Source organism: Ursus maritimus, unplaced genomic scaffold (genome assembly GCF_017311325.1).
Source record: "Ursus maritimus isolate PB19 unplaced genomic scaffold, ASM1731132v1 scaffold_24, whole genome shotgun sequence".
In the NCBI taxonomy this organism is placed as follows: Eukaryota; Metazoa; Chordata; class Mammalia; order Carnivora; family Ursidae; genus Ursus; species Ursus maritimus.
Window position 1 is genome coordinate 22628565 of NW_024424897.1, and position 15950 is coordinate 22644514.

At 57.6% G+C, this 15950-nt stretch overlaps 1 protein-coding gene across 1 annotated transcript in view; it reads right to left on the bottom strand.

Moving 5' to 3' along the window:
* Positions 1 to 535: 535 nt before the first annotated feature.
* ARHGAP23 (Rho GTPase activating protein 23) overlaps positions 536 to 15950 on the bottom strand; it is a 47032-nt gene continuing 31617 nt past the window's right edge. Inside the window, 9 exon segments of the mRNA XM_040639818.1 lie at positions 536 to 873; positions 876 to 1061; positions 1064 to 1311; positions 1314 to 1578; positions 5315 to 5346; positions 7430 to 7526; positions 8103 to 8144; positions 14931 to 15056; positions 15829 to 15918. Of these exon segments, the coding sequence (XP_040495752.1) occupies positions 544 to 873; positions 876 to 1061; positions 1064 to 1311; positions 1314 to 1578; positions 5315 to 5346; positions 7430 to 7526; positions 8103 to 8144; positions 14931 to 15056; positions 15829 to 15918 (1416 nt within the window). The 3' untranslated portion in view covers positions 536 to 543.

Sequence of the window (15950 nt, forward strand, 5' to 3'; positions counted from 1 at the left end):
GGGGAGGGATGAAGGGGGCAGGAGTGGCCGAAGTTGCTACTGAAACACCTTCTGACAGTGACTAGCACACTGGCACACCGGTCCCCCTACCCCGTGGACACCCCCTCATCTGCTCTCCTCCGACATACATACCCCTCCTTGCCCTTAGCGAGGGGCAGAGGAAAGAAGAGCCAGCCAGCATCACCCTGTGTCTTTCTTTCCCTTGGTCTGAGACTTGGGGTTCCCTAGCCATACCCCATGGCTAACAAGGGTCTCTAAGTGCAGACACAGAAGGGCCCAGAAAGGCCCACTCTGTCCCAGAGCCCCCAGCAGCCTATCCCCTCTCGTTTCCCCCTCCTCTTACCTCCGGGGTCCCCTCCCTCCCACTCCTCCTCCCACGGGGCCTTCTCGCCTGCCCACCTCCTACCAGTCCCCGCACACAATCTAGAGACGCGGCCTGCAGCGCCAGACGCACCGGAGGGCAAGAGGCGAGGGGGAGCGAGGCAGAGAAGCCTGGGGGAGGGGGGCCGGCGCGGGGGGGGGGGCACGGGGGCTGCTCGCTGGTCACAGACACTGATGGAGGCGCGAGGCGGCCGAGCGGCGCGGGGGCTGGCTCTGCAGGGCCCCCGGGTCCCCGGGCGGCAGCGAGGCCGCGGACGACGGGGCCCGCGCCTTGGTGGACTCCAGGCTGCTGAGGCCCGAGTCCTTGTTGTCGCTGTGCGCCCGAGGGCCCGCGGGCTCCGGGGGGCCGCCGCCGCCCAGCTCCTTCCACTCGTTGAAGTTGAGGTCGGTCAGCGGGCTCTGCACCACCACCGTGTGGCGCCGCCAGCTGCTCCGGCGCCGCCGCGTCTCGGGTGACAGCGGCCGCCGCAGCCGCACGGCCAGCATGCTCGCCGGGCGGGCCGCGGGAGGCGCAGCCGCAGGGCCTCGGGATGCGACGGCCGCGAGCCCAGCGCCGCCACGGCCGCGCGCCGCGGGCGCATACTCCTGGCTGCTGACGAGGCCGAGCCGGCCTCAAGCGGCGCGCCACCGCCTGCCGCCCGCGCCCGCGCCCTGGCGTCCGGGCGGCTGCGGGCCAGAGCGACGAGCGCGCCAGAGTGTCGCAGGGGCATGAGGCGGTGTCGAAGCGAAGGAGACGGCCTGGCGCGAACGGCCCTCGAGGCCCAGCGCCGTCTCCGTGTCTGTCTCCCACATGGCTCAGCTCGGCGCTCGTTGCGTCAGCCTAAACGCCGCGCCCGGCCGCGCCGCCGGCGCCCGAGCACACGCATGTCCATGGTGGACGCAGGGTGGAGTAGCCCGAGCGATGGACGCGTGTCCATGCGGACCGCCGCCCGCGCCGCCGAGGCTGACGCGCCCGGGCTGGGCGGCGGGCGGGGCAGCAGCGGCGGCGGCCGGCAGCGGCCCCTCCGGCTGGTCCCGCGCCCCCGGCGCCGGCGCCCCCGCCTCGGGCTTGTGCGCCTCCTGCTCCGAGTCGTCGTCGGTGCTGCTGCCCAGCCCCCGCGCCTCCCGCCGCTTCTTCCGCTTGCGGTTGACCGCCGAGATGAAGGAGATCGCCAGCATCTCCCGGGCGTACGGCTCCTTCTTGGGGGCCCACGAGCCCTGCGCGGAGACAGGCCAGAATGCAGGAGGCGCCCCCGCACCGCGGCCCCCCAGCCGCCACGGAGGCCCGGCCCCGCGTCACTACCCACCCGGGAGCCGGCCGACCCCGCAGCCCCGCTGGGCACCCGCTGGGCACCGCTCTGGCCTCAATCCAGACCTTCGGGGCTCTTTCCTGTGAGCCGGGGGCCGGTCCCTCACCCCCGCCCACCTTCCACTCCATTCCCCATGCCCAGCGCTGCAGAAATCCTTTTAGACACAGCTCTGGTGGTAATAGTCTCTCAACAGGGAATACACTTGACAGTTTGAACCCATTTCACAGACTGTCCCGGGTGATAATCACCAGACCCTGGTGGGAACCTCCCTCCGACCACGTCTTCTACTCCCTCCATCTCCACTCACTCCCCCTTGGGAAACCTGCCTCTCCACCTACTCTGTATGTGGGCCTCTCCAGGGCAATCGGCCCAAGTTCATTTCCCTTTCCCACTGCAGCCCACCGGCTGGCGCGTTTCAGCCAATGGACCAGAGCGCCACTCACAATCCGCACCCCACATCAATCCAGCCGCCAGCTCTGCGGCCAGAAGTGGCCACAAGACGCTTTACAGTCTGATGGTTTGGATCGAATTTGCTTCCAGCCTCATGCTGGCCAACTTCCTGGCACGTTCTCACTGCTAAGCCCTGTGGGGGGTTTTCTGGTCCTCGCCTTCGGTGATGCCCCAGCAGAGCCCACACTGCCCGTCACCGGCCAACACCAAACTACCCCTTGAACTCCAGAGCTCTTCTTCCAACGGGGAGTCTGTCTCAAGCAAGGTGTCCGCAGGCACCTGAAACTATCTGCCAGGGCCCTATGCTTCCTAGCCCCTGCCCCAAACCACCTGCGTTCATGTCCCCACCTGAAGGTAATTCTCTGCCTCCCCCCCCACCCCGCCCGGCTTCTTCTCAATTCTCCTGAAGTGACTCCCAAAGCCAGTCCACCCTCACCATCCTGTTTTCAGACCCTGACTCTGCCTTTCCTGGCCTTTCTGCCCTCTCCTGATAGCACTCCCCGCCTCCACGCTTGCCTTAGCCCAGTTCCTCCTCCTCTAGAGCCATCAGCCCTTCTAAGAAGAGGTGGGAATCTGATCACCTCCAGACTCTGCAGGACCCCTCCACCCCCACCGGGATGAAGCCCAGACACAGGGCCCTTCGCAATCTGGTCCCAACTTTCCCAGCCTACGGCCCTCCCTACCCCAACCCCAAAGCCAGCCGCAACAAAGCCTTCACTCGGGCGATGCCCACCTGCCAGACTCACTCACATTTTAACCCTGGCAGCCCTTAGCCACCGCTCCCCAGTCCACCCCATGAGCTGGATGAATTCGAAGTCCTCCTGCTAGGCCCTGCTCAAACATGGCAGCCTCCGTGCGGCCACCTCTCAGTCCTCGCCTCGCCCTTTGAAAACACAGCTGCGCCTGCTCTTCTCCCATTAGGATAGGTCTGTTTCCACATCACCGGCATCCAGCTCCGAGTTCCTTGAGAGCAAGGTCTGTGGCTTACTTGTGTTTGCACCCATGACTCCCTGCGCCGTGCCTGGCACATAACAGGTGCTCAATAAAATGTTAAGTGAATGGGCAAATGGGTGAACGCAGTCCCCTCGACACAGGAAGCCCTGTGGAAGCAGAGGCTGAAACTGCTCCCCCTGCTGGGCTGGAATGGCCTGCCCTGTGACCCCTCCTCACTGGCCACCTCCAGTTTCAGCCACAGGGTAATACTGAATGGAGACCCAGAGATCCCTGGTGTGGCCCCCGCAACCTACGTACTCTCTCTCCCATCAGCTAGTTCGGAGAAAGCCGACACATGTCAGGGAGTCAGGATGCAAGGGCACGTGACTCCTGGCTCCCGAAGGCGATCCCTGGAGTTGTGCAATATGTTGGCTCTGCTGTGATTGCCCTGAGCCATAAGGTGGCCAGTGCCACTTTCTCTTCTGACAATGCTCTCGGAGAGACTTGGGAGGCCACTAGGACCATCTGATCAAATTACCCTCTCCCCCCTGCTAGTTACAGAAGCAGTGAGGTCATGATGATCCCTTCCAGGAACACAGAGGTCAGTACATGCATAGAAGGGTCAAGGGGAGGCCATGGAAGCCAGGAGGCTAGCAGCAGCAATGGGCGGAAGTTACATGGAGCTGGGTTCAGGTCACTATAATGAACTTGCTCCCTGCCTCAGCAGTCTTGATGGGGTGAGCTCCCCACCCCACAGAGGTTCTATAGGGGGGCTGTAGGGACCTCTTGTCCCAGACTAAAGCAGCCTTCTTTTTTTCTGTCCAGTACATTTTCTTTTCTTTTCTTTTTTCTTTCTTTCTTTCTTTCTCTCTCTTTCTTTTCCTTCCTTCCTTCCTTCCTTCCTTCCTTCCTTCCTTCCTTTTCTTTCTTTCTTGTTTGAGACAGAGAGAGCATGCGAGTAGGGAGGGGAGAGGCAGAGGGAGAGAGAATCCCAAGCAGGCTCCACGCCCAGCACAGAGCCTGCCATGCAGCTCAATCTCACGACCCTGAGATCACGACCCGAGCCGAAATCAAGAGTTGGATGCTTAACGGACTGGGCCCCCCAGGCACCCCCCAGGTAAATTCTTCTGATACATAACGAGGACCTGCTTGGTGTCAGGCACACTGGGCTCAGGAGCTGGCCAGTGCTTAGAGACCCAGACTGAAATGAGTCCAGTTCGATCACCAATGCTTAGTGATTTCACCCACTACTACGGACAGAATTGCGGACCCCTGCCCAAATCCACCTGCCGAAGCCAGCTCTAATCCCCAATGTATTTGGACATGGGGCCTTCGGGAGCTGATGAAGTCCTGCCCTTATGGCGGCATTAGCGCACTTATACAAGGAGACAGCGGAGAGCTGGGGCTACTGCTCCCTCTCTGCTCTAGGGGACGCAGCAGGAAGGCGGCCGTCTACAAGACAGGAAGAGAGCTCTCAGCAGACACTGACCATGCCGACACCTTGATCTTGGACATCTAGCCTCAAGACTGTGACGAAATAGAGGTCTTACTTTAAGCCAGCCAGTTGGTGGCATCTTGTTACGGCAGCCCGAGCTGACTAAGACAACCCCCTTGGCTCTAATCTAACAGCGGGGCAGCCGTGCCTGCTTAATGGGCTCTGTCTCAGAGGGCGGCCTCTGGAGCAGGCAGGGCTGGCTGGCTGGGAGAGCTGGTGCAGAGAACCCGCTTCGCTTTCACTGATTTTCTTAATTGTTTTCCGTTTCATTGATTGATGCTCTTGTCTTTATTATTTCCCCCCTTCTGCTTGTTTTGGGCTCTCCAAAAAGCATAGTTATTACAGCAGGCATATCTGTTGGTTCCCATAGTCCCATAAATGGGGATAAGTATTAGGCCTCATTCACAGATGAGGAAGCTGGGGTCGCAAAGAGGTTAAGCAACTTGCCCGATGTCCCGAAGCTACTGAGCGGTGGAGGCGGGACTCAGACCCAGGACTGTGCGTGCTTCTGACCACTGGGCACGCCCCCCCGGCCACCTAACTCCCCAGCCAGACCCTTCTCTTCCAACAGACGCCTCACACAGCACTGCCGAGGTGAGTAGCTTCTCTGCTGACCTCGTACACACGGCACCTCCTGCCTGCCTTCCCAGTGACCAGCAACCTTCCTCAGGGGCCGTGGGCACTTCTCCCAAATCCCCTGACCGAAGAGCAAAGAGCAGGCTGGGCTGGACAGGGATAGAGCCTTCAGAGTGGCTCTGGCACTCACCTTGGACTTGGCTGAACTGCAGGTGGTGGAATCTGTCGGGGGGAGCGAGAAAAAAAAGGGAGGTTAAATTGGGGCAGGGGGAGGCTCTCTTGTGAACACGATTCCCTCTCCCTGGAGGCTTCAGAAACCAGGGAGTTCAGACACCTGAGCTCCCCAGGTCCTGGAAGCGGGATGGGCTTCTGATGTCATTTCCTGCGGGAGAGGGAAGGAGCGGCTGACGATGTCAGTCGTCAATTGGAGACAGGAAGTGACATCAGGCTGCCAGTCCCTAGACCCTCGTTTGCCAGGGTCAAGGGCAAGTGTGTGTGTGTGTGTGGGGGGGGCTTTTCTTTGGGCCTAGTTCCTCTCCCCTCCCCTCCTGTCCCTGTTACTCTGAAGCACTGGAGAGAAAAAGCCGCTATCGGATGCAGTCCACAGAAACCACAATGAAACACAGCAAGTCACAGATGCTCCGGAGGAATGGAGACCACACAACGCATGGACAGGTGGGGGCCTACGTCTACCTCCACCCCATGCCAACTCCAGGACGGGAGGAGGAAGACGGACCCTGTGTAGGACACAGTCCCGGGGCAGACAGCAGCTGGGCGGGGCGCAGGAGGCCGAGTGAGCTGGCGATTAGGGCCTTGCTAGGTTCCGGCCCCAGACTCCAGGTCAGCCCGCCCTGATGGGGCAAGGGCCCTGTTTAGTACCAGAGTTACAAAGAAGAGTAAAACCATTACACCCGTGGGACTTGGGTCCCACTCCCTTAATATCACTGGGGTGGAGAAGGAACCAGAAACCCACCCGGGCAGGGTCTTCTCCCGGCTGATCTAAGGACCTCGCGGGGTCTGATGGGGCCGTGGGCAGGCATGGTTAACCCAGGCTCTCTGGCAAGCAAGCGAGTCCTCCCCGCCCGGCCCTCCCCTGCACACAGTGAGAAGAGCGGATGGCCGACCACACAGGGAGACACACGGGGCAGGGGTGCGGCAGCAGGTGATTAGAAGAAACGGGGGGCTCCTCTCTGCCACCCCCACCCACCTTGTCCTCTGGCTCCCTCCTCAGCCTGCCCCTGGGAACTAGCGGAGCTGTGGAATGCCTCTGTCAGAGACAGGAGCAGTCAAAATACTAAGGCGGGCTCACCCATGGGGCGGGACAGGTTAGTGCCTTGGGCCAAGCAGGGACTGCTCTGCACTACTCCGCTACGACGGTCTACGCCCAGACACAGGACTTAGGGGCTGAGCGACCAGGGGCCCTGGTTTCAGATGCAGGAAGAGCCAGCCCTCGGGGGCAACTGAGGCACGAGCTGCCGCTATAAAGGGGCTTCTGGGGGTGCCGTCACCCATGTCTAGGCAGGCTGGGTCCCCCTTCGCGCCAAGCCTCCCCCTGTCTGGACAAGCCGAAGCGGCCGGGCTCGGCACAGAGAAAGGGCCAGAGTCTGGGGATTGTTGGGGGGCAACTTGCGGTACGCAGACCTCCTGGCAAGGCGAGAGGATCTGCCTCCAGCAAAGGCCTCATTCCTCCTGAGAAGGGGCTTTCAGGTGGGAGCGTTAGGGTGGGGGTAAGTTGTTAACAAGCGTGGGGAGCTGCTATGTCACAGTGACGTGCTCACAGCCCGGGACCTTTCTGCCTGCCCCTCGGGCCTGCCCAGAATTCTTATAATCACCCGCCACTGTTAGTGACCGAGGCCGCAATGCCACACTGTACCCTTTAAATCTCCAACAGGTCCGCTGGAGGAGGGGAAGGAGAGGAGAGAGGGGCAGGGTCCAGGGGCGGGAGGAGAGCACAGGGAGAAGAGAGAGGAGGGTGGAGGGGTGCAAGGAGAAAAGGAAGAAAAATTAAAAAGAGGAACATGCCCAGAAGGACACAGCCCATGAGAAATTAAAAGTTCAGGAAGGAAACCAGTGAAGGAGGGGGAACAAAGCCCCCACTCAGCCCCGGGGGCCGCTGAGCAGACAAGGAGGCAGGCGCACAGGCAAGCCAGACCTCCCCAGAGCGGAGAAGGCCCTGCCACAGCCCAGTGTCCGTGGTGGGGGGCTGGGGCAGAGCAGGGAAGCTGGGCATCTGGCTGGGAATCTGGGACCCTTGGGAATGCAGACCCCACCCCGCCCCCACCCTTTCCCAAGCCCCCGTGCTCACCGGAACCTGGGTCACCAGGGGGCACGGTCCTGCCAATGTTAGGCAGGAGGTACTCAATGTTGGGCACCGACTGAGGCTCCTTGTCATCCACGGGGGTCTGCAAACAGGGGGAGGGTCAGCCAGCATGCCCCCCCATGGCTGGACTGTGCATCCCGCAAACTGGGGTAACGTGGAGGCAGGGCCTACGACTCCTCCATCAGACTGGGGCTCACCAGGGCAGCGGCTGTCTGTCTCATCTGTCAGGCACTCTCGAGGGCAGCTCCTACATACCCCCCATTAGACTGTTTTGTGCCTTCTCCAGCACCTTGAACCCCCAAAGGCTGGGGCTGCTCCCTCAGCTGAAGGCAGGAGCTGTGTCTCCCCCATCAGACTGGACCTTCCTAAGACCTGTGGCCTCCACATAAAAAGAGAACGTGGGGTCTACCTTTGCTATTGGACTCAGTTTCCTTAGGGTAAGGCTTATCTCCCCCCTCAGATCGGGGGCTCACGAAGGCAAGGATTCTGTCTCCCATTAGATTAGAGGCTTCTGAGGAGAGGGTCTATGTTTCCTCCATCAGACTGGGAAGCCCCAAGGGCAGGGACCTTTCCCTGCTTGAGTCTTGCTGCCTGCCCCCTCCCGGCCCCCAGCCTGGGATGAAGGCCCACCTCAGACCAGACCCTCCGCATCACTTACTCTCTCTCCCTTGTCCTCGTCATCGCTGAAGAACCAGTCTGACTGCAGAGGAGACAAAAGGAAGTGGTGAACTCAGTGTGGGAAGGGGCTGAGGGAAGACGGAGACACGGGCTCCCACCCTGCACAGTCCAGAGGACCCCACTCAGATGCCAGATGGAGCGGGGCAGGAGGGGGCATCAAGAGGTGAGGGTCCCCCCTCTTTTCCATAACCCCCATTCTCGCCTGGTTACTAGAAGTGCCCAAGGGAGGTCGATGAATCCCAGGACCCAACTCCACAGACTATGAGAAACCCTTGGGGAGAGAAGAGGCTAGACCCCAGTGTGGGAGGGAAATGCAGCCTGGGCTGGGAGGGGGCTGAGGATTGATGGAGGGCTGGCTCAGGGAGAGCTTCTAGGCCGGTTTGTCACTAGACTCTGTACAGGGCACATCACTGTGGCTCGCTCCCACCGGCGGGCCAGAAGCGGGGGCAGCAGCGCCATCTAGTGCCGGCTGGGGCCACTGCAAGGAGAAGGCCCGCCGGTGCTGCCAGACCTTGTACCCCTTCCCAGCCCAGGGCACCACACTGCCCTCGGGCGGCACCCCCTCCCCTGGCCAGGAAAGAGAAGTGCCTGGAGGAAAGTGTTAGGAGGTTCCCTGAGGGGGCAGGCAGGCAAGGGTTTTCACATAAATGCCAAAGAGGACAGAAAATAAAGTAAAAATCCCACTCTTGAATATATTTTGTGAAATTTGAGAACCTTGAAGATAAAACCCTAAAAGTTTTCTGAAAAACTTTTACAGATTGCTTGCAGATGAGCAAATATCAGCTGTAACTAGAGCTTTCGGCAGCAGCAGACAGAAGAAGATAATATTTTCACTGTATTGCTGGATGCAATACAGGGCAAGAATTTGGAACCTAGACTTTTATACCCTGCTAAACTCTCACTGTGAGCGTGAACTACAGCTGTTCTAAGACATCAAAAAACTTACTGCACAAAGACTCTCTTCATTGTGTCCATGAGCACATAAGGAAATGGCTCCAGGTTGGAGCAACAAGCTCGGAGAAGTAAGGATGGATAGTAGCGTGGAAAAGTCCACTGTCGATCCAAGCAAGGGTACACACACACACACACACACACACACACACACACACACACACTGTATCTCCATGACGCCGTCGATTTCGAACGCAGAGGGAGAAACCAGTGACGGGCGAGAGTACACCCAGGTACTTGGCTTTTAGATGTGGTGGAAGGAAGACAATGGACAGTGATGAGCTTGCGAAATTGTCAGTGAAAATCAAACGTAAGTACGGGCTGTTACAATCGTATGATTAAACGCAGTAGGGGCTTTATAAATTGTGTAATTTTCACATCAGGAAAATAAAAATCAATTCATCCAAAGCAAGGTAGGACAGACCGAAGAGAAATAACATGAAAATGGGGTAAACAGAAAATGACATTTATGATTGCAGAGATAAGCCCTAATGGTACAGAAATTAGAGTCAAGCAAAATGAGCTAAGCTCACTGATTGAAAATTAAGACATGCAGACTACTCGGGGCGCCTGGCTGGCTCAGTTGGTAGACTGCAACTCTTGATCTTGGGGTCGTGAGTTTAAGCCCCACATTAGGCGTAGAGATTACTTAATAAAATAAAATACTGTTTGTTTAAAAATAAGTAAAACAAAATAAGCAGAGTGAAGGTGGTTTGGAAGGACACATATTAACCTCTTAGAGTGCGTCGTTGGGGGGGCAGAGTGGGTAGGCACGAAGGGGGAACGAGGAGACTTGCAGGTTGATTATGACCGTGTGCCATGAACCTCAGTTATTATTCAGCACAATCGGGCATGTTATTGACCCAAATAAATGGCATAGAAGAGAAACAAGAAAGAGAAGAGAGGATAAGAAATAATGCAAGATCTAGGGGCGCCTGGGTGGCTCAGTCAGTGAAGCATCTGCCTTCGGCTCAGGTCCTGGGATCGAGCCCCACGTCTGGCTCCCCGCTCAGCAGGGAGTCTGCTTCTCTCTCTCCCCCTGCCCCTCCCCCAACTTGTGCCCACGCGTGCTCACGCACGCACTCTCTCCATCTCTCTCAAATAAGGAAATACAATCTTAAAAAAAAAATGCAAGATCTAGATTCGGTCGTTTTGGGCTCAAGTTCACCTCAGGTAAATGACCTCTGAGTCTATTTGCGTAAAATGGGCATAACAGGAGTATCTGCTTCTAGAATTGTGGTAAGAATGAAATCCCGTATGGCTAGTAGTAAAAAAGACTAGAACTACCAAGTGTTGGTGAGGATGTGGGGGAAAAGGGACCCCTCCCACGCTGCTGGTGCGAATGCACAATGGTGCAGCCGCTACGGAAACCGGTGTGGAGGTTCCTCAAAAAGTTAAAAATAGAGCTACCCTAGGATGCCGCGATTCCAATTCTGGGTATTTATCTGAAGAAACAAACCAAAAAACCTCACACCAACACAAAAAGACACCCGCACCCTGACGCTCATTGCCGCACGTTATTGACGACAGCCAGGCCGTGGAAGCGACCTGAGTGTCTATTGGTGGAGTAAGGGATAGAGAAGATGTGGCACATACAGAAAACAGAATACTCCTCCCTCAGCCATAGAAAGAAGGAAATCTTGCCATTTGTGACCACGCGGGTGGACCTCGAGGGCACGACGCTAAATAAAATAAGTCAGACCGAGAAAGACAGAGGCCGTACGCTCTCACTTATATGTGGAATCTCAGACAAACACACTGACAAAACCCGAGCTCGTAGGTAGAGAACAGGCTGGTGGTTGCCAGAAGTGGGGGGAGGACCAAGGGGGTGAAGGGGGTCAAAAGGTACAAACTTCCAATTGGAAAAGGAACAAGTCACGGGGACGTCGTGTAGAGCACGATGACGATAGTTAATAATCCTATAGTGTCTATTTGGAAGGTACTAAGAATAAATCTTAAAAATTCTCATCACAACGGGCACCTGGATGGCTTAGTCTGTGAAGCATCTGACTCTTGATTTCTGCTCAGGTCATGACCTCGGTGTCCTGGGATCGAGCCCCATGTCAGGCTCTGCACTCAGCGGGGAGTCTGCTGGAGATTCTCTCTCCCTGTGGCCTCCCCCCCCCACCGCCCCGCTCTCTCTCACTTTCTCTAAAATAAATAAATAAATAAATCTTAAGAAAAATTCTCATCACAAGAAAAACGATTGTAAGTATGCGTGGTGACGGGTGGTAACTAGACTTACAGTGCTGACCATTTCACCATATATGCAAATACCAAATCATTATGTTGTACACCTGAAACTAATATGATGTTACATGTCAGTTATAACTCCATTAAAAATAAGTGTTTTTTGAGAGAGATAGAGTGCACTCGTGTGAGCAGGAGAGGGGTGGGGCAGAAGGAGAGGGAGGGAGAGAACGTCAAGCAGGTTCCACACCCAGTGTGGAGAGGGAGAGGGAGAAGCAGGCTTCCCGCTGAGCAGGGAGTCCGACCCTAGGCTCGATCCCACATGACCTGAGCCGAAGGCAGAAGCTTAACCGACTGAGCCACCCAGGCACCGCCCCCTCCATTCAAATTCTTAAAAAATAGCGAAATACTGTATGTAAAGCACTCAGTACAGCACACTGTTGGTGTATAATAGATGTCAGCTGTAATAACGAAAAGGTGTAGTCCCCAGAGACAGGCTGAGTAGAGGGCGCCCTGAGAAGCCAGGCTTTAACTCGGTTTGAGGGTGCCCGAAAGTGCTGTGGGAACCCAGAAGCGTAAAGGAAGCTTCCAGGGAGCCCAGAGTTCTCTGGAAGAATGCACGCTAGCTGGTACACATACAGCTCCCTCTGCCTGCAATGCTTTCTCCTGTCTCTGCCTGGCTGAATTCCTGGAGGCCTCTGAAGACACTTCAAGAAGCCCCTGACTACAGTCCCAGCCCTACACCTGGGGCAGGGTCAGGTCCTTCCACGGGCCTCCCTGGCCGTAGCCCAAAAAGTGGAGTGACGTCTTCCCTGGGCAGTGCTCCTTCGGAGCAGGGCCTGGCTTCCCTTCCCCTCCGTGTCCCAGCAGGTGCACCGGCCTCTGGCGTGGAGTAACGCCCGTGAGGTCAGCCACGGCAATCGCGAGCTCACAGAACACGTCCTCGCTGCAAGGTGGCTTTACAGCTGTCAATCACGGGAGCCTCAAGACTACTTAGCGAGGTATGCATTGCTGTTCTCTCTGCTCTGGTGACGAGAGACTCAGTCACTTGCCAAGGCCACACGGCACATGAGGAGCAGAGGCGGCGGTGAACTCGGCAGGCTGGCTCCACGCTCACCCCCTGGCCCTGGGCTTCTGAGCCAGCGTGAGTTCGCCCCCTGCCCCCGGTGGGCATTTGGCAAAGTCTGCAGACATTTTCATTTGTTGCAAGCGGAGGGGTGCTCCTGGCATCTAGCCAGAGATGTCGCTAACCATCCTCCAAAGCACAGGACAGCCCCCCACGAAGAACTGGCCGGCCCCAAAGGTCACTAGTGCCAAGGTGGAGAACTCTCAGTGGGCAGCGAGTAGGAATCACCACGTTTGCCAGGCGAATCGAGGAACAAATGCCTTAATGCGGTCTTCGTTTGGGCTTCAGGTGGCTTAGTGGACATGGCCATGAGCTGGCTGGTGACTTGCCACTGGGAGGCTGACCACCTGGGTCTGCACACCCCCTCCGTGCCACGATTGTGCTGTGGGACCCTGGGCAGGTCGCTGCCTCTCTCCACACCCGTTTCCGCCCTCTGCCCCGTGCAAGGATGGGTCTCAGTGCCCTAGGGCCCCTTCCAGGTCTGCTGTCTAGGAGTTCCACAGGAGACCGGAGCCCCCGGCAGGGAGGCCAGGTGACGGCTGCGGCTCTTAGTCCAGCAGGAGGTCATGTCACCCACGACCTTCAACTATCCACTGACTGGCCACAGGCTCAGAGCCAGAGTTGGGGTGCTCTCGGCCAAAGTCCTACCCGACCTGGGCTCTTGACTACGCTGACTCTGGACCACAGAGACACTGGCAAATGTGGGTGAGTGGGCTCCAGGGGACTGCAGGGGGGGTAGCTCATTCCCTTGACAACTGTCCAGGCTGATCATGTTCGAGTGCCACGGAGGCAGAGAGTGGAGCGTCTCCAGCTCCATGAGTGCCCAGGAATGAATCTCTGAGTGGGAAAGCCCAGACGGGTAGAACTTCAAAAGCAACTCATTCATTCATTCATGCATTCACTCACTCAACAATCCCTGAGGGTTCGCTCTGTGCCACGCATTAGGCTGGATGCTGCGAATATTCCTGTGAAGGAGACAGATCTGTTCCTCCCGCCACCCTGCCCAAAGGAGGGGCTGCCATTGGCTGGAGACTCCCTCTTGGGAGCCTAGGGGAGGGTGAGGGGACACACTTTGGGCCTCCCTTCTCCAAAGGATACTATTCCTAACACCCCAGCTGACCACAGGCCTCGGGCTTCTGGGGGCTTCTCTAGGAGCCATGGGGAAAGCTTCCCTCTCTTCCGCACCGCCCCCCCCCCAAGCACCCACTCACGGGGGCTACCTGTTGGGTTGGGGAGATGAACTTTCCCAAGGGAGATAAGCTGCCCCAGACTAAGGCCTCACCAGGATCCCTGACACTGCCCCGCGGCCCTGGCTTCCCTCACAGCTCTGGACTGGGCCCCCGGGCTGGTGGTCCCACTGTTTGCACGAGTACAGGCTTTGATGTTTCCTCCTGAGGCTCAGAGCCCTGACCACCCAGTAAAGGAAGGAGATAAGCAGACAGGGCCGGTCAGCATGACCAAAGTCCACCCCACTGCCTCACTTCACTGTCCCCGGCCAGCCAAGTCAGTTCTAAGACGGACCCAGAAGTCTTCCCTCCCAGCAGGGACAGAGGAAAACATAAACTTTCGTCAGACGAAGCTGGCTTACAATCCTGTCACTTAGTAGCTGTGGGATTTTGAGCAAGTCGCTTTGCCTCTCTGAGCACCAGTTTCCTCATCTCTAAGATGGAAGTAGCATGACCTGGTTTCCCCTCCCTAAAGCATCTGGGACATTGCAGAGGCCAGGACCCCGTTCCCCTGGCGAGCTGCCGGTCTTATTTCTCCTGGCAGGAGGGGGTCTGTTCCATCTACAGGCCATAGGAAGATTTGGAAAGGGAGAATCTAGGATTTATAAAAACATCCCTGAGGACCCCAGAAGGGGGCGGTGCTGTCCTGGGTTTGGCTCCAGAGGACCAAGGCCTCCTGCGCCCTCTGCTGGCTGCTCTGCGTTCTCGTCCCGTCATGGACAATAACCAGTATCCTTAGAGACTCTGGGCTGGTGGTGCCTCCAGGCAGCCATGAGAAGGGAGGAAACCAGCCCAAGGCATGCGGAGCCCAAGTGCACGATCCTGCCTCAGCCCTTGCTCTGCCCGTGATCCGCCCACCCACCTCCTCTCCCCTGGGCATCACCATTTGCTCCCTGAAGCCTCAGTGGGTCCGGCAAGGCAGAGTTCTGCCCCTACCCCCTACACCTGTCTGCCTGTTTCTGCCAGGATACTTCTCCTGGGGGCCACCTTCTGAAGGCGCCCCTGCATTCACCCCGCGGCTCTCCAACCCAGCAGCATCCTCCCTGAACTTCTCCATCCTCTGACCCTCACACGTATCTTGGAAGCTCAGGAGCTTCCTGATTCTCCTGCTGGGGACGAAACATCCTAGAAGACAGGGATTCTAGGATCCATTCCTGTTTGGTCCAGAAATGAAGCCCATCGCTTCTGAAGGGCATTCACCAGCCCAGGAGCATTTGCTTAAACTGCCTCCTCCTTCCCTGAGCACATCCCCCCCCCCCGGCGCGCAGGAGCGAGATGGCGGGGGAACATGCCACAGCCCGGTGGGACAGCTTACGTGCTGGATCAGCGTCTCCACGATCTTATAGCGGTCCGGCATGTGGGTCACCATGTCCGCCATGTTGTCCTCAGACGTCCTCACCAACGTCGGCCCGAAGACCAGGGCCAGGTTCCTGGGCTCCATCTGGGCAGGGGAGGACAGCAGGTCCGCGTTCACACCCCCTGAGCTCTGACCTCCATTCCCCAGGCCTCCCTCACTGTGGGCCCCTTAGGCCCTACCCAACCACATCCTAAGCTGTGTCTGGCTTAGGGGACAGACACCTCCTTGCTGGGCATGGAGATACCCGGTAAGTAGAGCACAGGCCAGATTTCAGCCTTACTCAGCCCCAGGCCTGGCAGCCTATGGCAGTGCCCAACCTGTTCACCTGTACTGTGCTAGCAGTGAGAGATCCCAGAATAGGGACCTGCGGGAGGTTCTAAAGGTATTTTAAAACTGGGAGAATTCCTATAGCTCCATTCATTTTCCCTGCTGCAGGACCAGAAGATCGAGAAGTTTGGTTAGAAAAATGCAACGTGGGGTGCCCGGCTGGCTCAGTCTGTAGAGCCTGTGACTCTTGATTTTGGGGTTGTGAGCTCGAGCCCCACGTTGGGTGTAGAGATTACTTAAAGATTTACAAAAGAAAAGAAAAATGCAATGCAAGGGATTCGAGCTAGATCCGAGGATAGACTTCCATCAGACACAGCGGGACTGTGGCTCTCTGCCGCTGGGAGACCCTCAGAAACTGAGGAGACGGCTCTCCAGGGGAGAAGCCAGAGGGGTGGGGTGGGGACAGAATGACTTTTGAGGAGAGTGTGCCTAGAGGGCCTTGGGATTATCTGACCTGGGGGAGCTTAGAATATGCTGAGAGGACCCTACATGCTTCCTTCCCCCACACTCCACGCCAGCGTCCCCCTACCTTGTTTTTCTCCGAGTGGTCAGCAATGGTCTTCAGATGGCCCACGAGGAATTTGAGTGTTTCATAGTAGTGTCCTGGGAGATCCCGGATCTGGGTGGGAACAAGAAGGGGCATGGGGCTGT